Below are 6,135 nucleotides of genomic sequence, written 5' to 3' on the forward strand. Positions count from 1 at the left end.
ATGTTGTTGGTTCCAATGTGGACAATGACCTCTTGCTGGCCCCTCTCCCCCGTGAGAACATTCTGCACCCTCTCTGAGACATCCTTGATCCTGGCACCAGGGAAACAACACACCATTCTGCTTTTTCGCTGCTGGCCACAGAAACGTCTGTCTGTCCCTCTGACTACAGAATCCCCTGGCACAATTGATCTCTTGGAAGCCGACATACCCCTCGTTGCATTAGAGCCAGTCTCAATACCAGAAACTTGGCTGTTCGTGCTACGTTCCCCTGAGAATCCATCACCCCCTACATTTTCCAAAACAGCATACTTGTTTGAAATGGGTATATCCACAAAAGACTCCTGCACTAGCTGCCTACCTCTCTTACCCTTCCTGGAGTTAACCCATCTATAGGGACTGTATCTGAGACTTTCACCCCTTCCTTTAACTGCCATCCATCACAAACTGTTGTTGTTGCAAATTCCTCATTGTTTTTACCTGGCTCTCCAACCAATCCATTCAATCCATTCGATCTGATAAGATTCGCAACCAGCAGCATTTATGGCAGATATAATCCCTAGTAACCCTTAAACTCTCTTTAAACTCCCACATCTGACAAGAAGTACATTTCACTGTACTAAAGGTCATTTTTGCTTCTTCACAATCTATAGACCCAGAAAATAACACTGTCTTATTCCTCTACAAACACTGACCCAGGTTAAATTAATAGCTATGGTGTATATTTTAAGTTTAATCAAGAGATATATCTCCAAAAACATATAATCTACTCACTACTGCAGCCTTTCTGGAGGTCACACTTAAACCAACAATACACTTATTTGCTTCTGTGCTGTGAACTTCGCCCAACGGTTCCTCCAAGATCAGTTGTGAATTTCACAGTTTGTTTGTTAATTTTCCCAGATGAACTCCGATGTCCAGTGATCCATGAATTCAAACAGCAAAGGCAGTGTCAGTTTCTCTCTCTCTCTCTCTCCTGCACTGACCTCCCCATGTGCTTCCTTTGTCTGCTCTTCTCCCTTTTAAAACTGCTGTACTTTTGACTCAGGGCAAGCAAAAGGGATTAGTTTAATTTGGCATCATTTTGGCACAACGCAGTTGGTCAAAGAGCCTGTTACTGTGCTGTACTGTTCCATGTTCTCTGTTCAAATTCCACCTGGCAGCTGGGGGAATTTAAATCCAATGAATAAAATCTGGAATTGAAACCTCATCTCAGTGATAGTGACAGTAAAACAATCATCTGGGGAAGGAATTCTGCTCTCCTTACCTGGTCTGTCCTACATGTGACTCCTGCAATGGGGATGGCTCAACTGCTCTCAGAAATGGCTGAGAGAGTGTGTGAGGGCAGCTGACAAAGGCTGGGCTGGCCCACATGCCCCATGCCATGGGGGAGCAAAACTCTTGGTGGGTTTATACTGTGCAGACTGAGTTGATCTGGTTCTGCAGACACTTGGTCGTGAGTTCCTGTCTACTCAGGATCAGACTATACCTAGAAATTGGGGAAGGCATGAGTTTGAAAGGCTTTGTAACTGAAGGTTATGAACTGTTTGCTGTGTGGGTGGCTGAGCCAATTCATAAGATCTGATATTTAATGTGTGATGTGAAGTTTGTAATCAACCACAATATGCCTGAGAGTTCACATTTAATTTATGTTGATTCTTGGTGTCAGGCACGCATAGTTAGCTAAGGTACTATTTAGGATTTTGTACATTATTTTTAAATAATTTTTTTGTTTATAGCGAAATCTCAAGAAATTACACCAACTAATTCTGGAATTTGAGCTTTACTGAGAAAAAGACATGACCAACAGTATTTCAACTGCCCGTAACATTCGAGTCAATAAAGCCAAGTGCTGCAGAGGAGGTCTAGAGTAGATTTAGTGTATTTTTGGTGCTACAGACTTAACGGCTTGAAGGGCCTCTTTACTGAATGTTTCTGTGTTCACAACAAACAAGGTACTGACTGTACCCAACCAGATTCTGATTACAAAATTCAAAAGAAATTGTTGAACTTTACATATGATTCTGCAATTGGACAACATTTGCCAGATAACCCTGAGAGTGAGAAGAATTACACTGTCAAGTAGTTTAGTATCTTCAATCAGGCTCACATTGTGGTGAACGTGTGTACCCTGTTCTTTGCAAATAGAAAGAACACATACATTCACTGATCGTATGCTCATTCAACAAAATAGATGACAGCCATTCACTGGCTCATTTTACAGGGCAAAGCCCTGCTCAATCAGAGTTGACTTGTCTAGATTAAAATTTAACCAAGATGTGGCAGTTAATTGTCAGTCATCATTAATTGATGCGTTCTCCATAGCAATGTCTCCAGCAATGGGAATCCACTGGCCAACCAATAAACACACACCTTTTATAAAGTAGAAATGTTATTTCTTGCTAATTGCTCTAATGAGGGCAAGATGAAACCTTCCACAAAATGAGTCTTTTTAGCATCACTCAGGCTTTGTAAGATCAAGTCGGCATTTTGCCTGTGTAAGTGTTGATCCATTTTGCCTGTACAAAGTTAAAAATCACACAACACCAGGTTATAGTCCAACACCTGATGAAGGAGCGACGCTCCGAAAGCTAGTGTGCTTCCAATTAAACCTGTTGGACTATAACCTGGTGTTGTGTGATTTTTAACTTTGTACGCCCCAGCCAACACCGGTATCTCCAAATCATTTTGCCTGTGGAATTGTTGATCCACTGAGCTCAGCTTCTTAGCCAGACTTCACAAACAGTGTGTTTACAGTTCCCTGTCAGATGATCATTACTTTCTATTCTGTCCAAGTGAGGCAGTCACCTTTTCTCTGTTTACACTTCCAGTTATCTTCTGAAGGATGATGCTACGCATGTCCACAAGCTCACTGACAGTCTCCATCAGAAACTTGTTCCCATCACAGAGGAGCTTCGTCTGAAGATGACGCTTGACACAGAGAAGCTGCGGCAGTTGATCAGGCACGAGATGCAGGAACTGAGCAGGAAAATTGATCCTTTTGCTGATGAACTCCACCAGAGGCGCAGTAGAAGCCTCACGGAATTGCATCAGATGCTGACTCCTTTCATTGAGCAGCTCCGCATTGCCCCGTTAATTCACAGCAGGAGAACACTTTTACGTAAAGTGAGAGCTGATACAAAAACTCAAAGGCAAATCATGGTCTCACTGACTGAAGCAGTGCAGAGTCAGATCGAGGACAACATTGCCAAAGTAAACCAGGGCCTCCCACCCAGTTCATCCCTGCTCCAGCTCGATAAAGGAATCCAGAAAATTCTGGGTAAGCTCCTTCCTGATGTTGACAAAGGATTTGCAAGTGTCCTCCATCAGGTTGGCACTGTTCCCCAGCACATGGAGAACATCAGTATCCTTGAGTCAAAGATTAATAGCAATGTGGTAAAACTGGCCCCTTACGCTTCAAACAAAACCGGGATTCTGACTGGCAACATGAATGATGCAAATCTGACTTGGCAGATGAAAGATCTCAGCAGAAACCTCGACCAAGTAGCCAAGATTTTCCTGCAGAACACAAACTCCTTCACAGTTAATAAAAACCTCACAGTCAAACTGAAGAATATGAAAGACAGACTCACTCCATATGCTGACAGCTTAAAGCAAGCTCTTCAAAACCAGCTTTCAAATATGTCCGAATATATCCGCGATGAAGTGAATAACTTTTGAGAAAGAGAAGGAAGTTAAACTGAATTTTGGGAGTGGGGAGTCTTGAAGTATGAAGAACTGTGTCATTGATTGTAATGATTCTCAACACATTGAATTGGTGTCAAAAGGAATAATTGTCAACATCACTTGATAAAGATTTTAGAGTGCACTGTCGTTTACTCATGGGCTTTTTAAAGAACTTTAGAATTTATAATGTTTCATTGTGTTTTCACTCCTTAGAAATAATCTTCATTAAATATCAAGCTTCTTTATTGCTCCTCATGGTATCCAACTCTTCAATTGTGATGATGGCAGTTCCTTTGGAAGCCTGTTTTACTAAGTACATACTCCTGTCTCCCTTCCTTGTTTAGCTGTTTCTGATTTCCATGTCTCCCTGTCTGTTCTCCATCTCTCGTTCCTTTTGACACACACACACCTCACCCAAACCCTCTTTGTTCCTGGAGATCTGGTTCTGGCATCTAACCCAGTCAGTGGCCAGCACTGTCCTTGTTCACAAACAGCAGGCATCAGTGCAACCACCTGAGGAAAGTCCAGCAACTCCCAGCTCCTTCAATTGCTCATCCCAGATCACATCATATTCCACATCACAATCCTAGATCACACCATAATTCCAGATCACAATATGATCCCAGATTGCAAAACAACTCTCGATTAAAACATGATCCCAGATGATGAGGACAATCCATTTGATGTGGTCCACCTGGACTTCAGCAAGGCCTTTGGTAAGGTCCCACATGGGAGACTGATAGTGAAGGTGAGAGCCTATAGGATTGAAGGAAGTTTAGCTAGATGGGATGCAGAATTAGCTGAGTGACAGGAAGCAGAGGGTGATGGATGAAGGATGTTTTTGTGATTGGAAGCCTGTGTCCAGTGGGATTCTGTGGGGATCAGTGTTGGGCCCTTGCTGTCTGTGACATATATAAATGATTTAGACTTGAATGTCAGAAGATGTTCAATTGATAAGTTTGTGGATGATATGAAAACTGGTGGAGTGGAAAATAGTGAGGAGGATAGCCAGAGATTGCAGGAGAATATAGGTGGGCTGCTCAGTAACAAATGGGACTCAGTCTGGTATGTGTGAGGTGATGTACAAGGGCAGGGTGACAAACAAAGTAAATGAATAAACGATGAACAGTTAGAACCCTGGGAAGCACTGAGGATTAAAAGGACTATGGTGTGCAGGTCTATTGGTCCCTTAAGGCAGTGGGATGGGTAGAAACAAAATGTGGTTAAGAAGTCATATGGGATACTTGCCTTTATTACCCGAGACGTGTAATTTAAGAGCAGGGAGGTGATGCTGGAACTGTATAAAATGCTGGTTAGACTATAGCTAGAGGATTGTGTGTAGTTCTGAAATTCACATTATAGGAAGGATGCGATTGCACTGGAGAGGGTACAGAGGAGATTTACCAGGATGTTGCCTGGCCTGGAACGACTCAGTTATAAAGAGAGATTGGTTAGACTAGGCCTGGTTTCATTGGAGCAGGAGAATCTGAGAGGGGACATGACTGAGATGGACAAGATTGTGAGGTACATAGACCCTGTGGATAGATGGGAAGAAACCTCCCTCCTCCTTTGGTGGAAGGATCAATGACCAAGGAGCGTGGATTTACGGTAAAGGGGCAAGGGGTTTTGACAGTGATAGGAATCTGGAACTCACTGCCTGTGAGTATGGGAGAGACAGAAACTCTGAGAACAGTGGAGAAGGATTTCTGAGACAGTTGGGGACAGAGGTGAGGGTAGTGGCCATCACTCAGGAGAAGGTGCTGGGGAAGCTGAAAGGTCTGAAGGTGGATAAACCATCAGACCCAGGTTGACTACACCACAGTTCAGAAGGAGATGTGAACCTTGCAATGTCAGGGGTATGGGCCAAGTGCTGGGAAATAGGACTGAAACAATTAGCTGGAGGCTCAATGGGCTGAAGGATCTTTTCCTGCACAATCCCAGCCGACATGTCTCATTCTGAAACAGCATCCCGGGTCAGATATCCAGTCTGTAACCCACATGAGTTAATGAATAACTGGGCCAATCAGGAGGTCATAGAGTCATAGAGATGTACAGCATGGAAACAGACCCTTCGGTCTAACCCGTCCATGCCGACCAGATATCCCAACACAATCTAGTCCCACCTGCCAGCAAGGGAGGAGGGGAAATCAACAAATGAAAAAAGTCAGATTCAATGAAAAAAATTCAAATGAAGCGAAAACATAGAACACTACACCCAGGGAACGAAATTAAATGAAAAGGAAAATGAAACGAAACAGTTTTTAGAAACCAGGTGAAGAAATGAGGAATTAGAACAGACAGGAACCCAGTGAAAGATGGTGCCTGAAGATGGGCAACTTTATCATTGGTTGGGCCTGGTGCAGGCAGCGGACGGAAGGGCATCACAATGGCATTGAGGAGGTGGGCCCAGCGATGAGGGATATGTCTCTGACGTTGGGGGCCCTGGCAGTG

The 6,135-nt window shown here is 43.5% G+C and overlaps 2 protein-coding genes across 3 annotated transcripts in view; both read left to right on the forward strand.

Moving 5' to 3' along the window:
* The window catches only part of LOC122540568 (apolipoprotein A-IV-like), an 18,620-nt gene extending 14,686 nt beyond the window's left edge, over positions 1-3,934 (forward strand). For both annotated transcript variants that reach the window (XM_043676440.1, XM_043676439.1), the window contains one exon: positions 2,829-3,934. In XM_043676440.1, coding sequence (XP_043532375.1) covers positions 2,829-3,678 — 850 coding nt within the window. In that variant the 3' untranslated portion in view covers positions 3,679-3,934. The remainder of the gene's footprint in view (positions 1-2,828) is intronic.
* Positions 3,935-4,336: 402 nt separating this feature from the next.
* pou2f3 (POU class 2 homeobox 3) overlaps positions 4,337-6,135 on the forward strand; it is a 36,289-nt gene continuing 34,490 nt past the window's right edge. The window contains exon 1 of the mRNA XM_043676398.1: positions 4,337-4,400. Coding sequence (XP_043532333.1) covers positions 4,337-4,400 — 64 coding nt within the window. The remainder of the gene's footprint in view (positions 4,401-6,135) is intronic.

The sequence above is a fragment of the Chiloscyllium plagiosum genome, chromosome 35 (assembly GCF_004010195.1).
Source record: "Chiloscyllium plagiosum isolate BGI_BamShark_2017 chromosome 35, ASM401019v2, whole genome shotgun sequence".
NCBI classification, from domain to species: Eukaryota; Metazoa; Chordata; class Chondrichthyes; order Orectolobiformes; family Hemiscylliidae; genus Chiloscyllium; species Chiloscyllium plagiosum.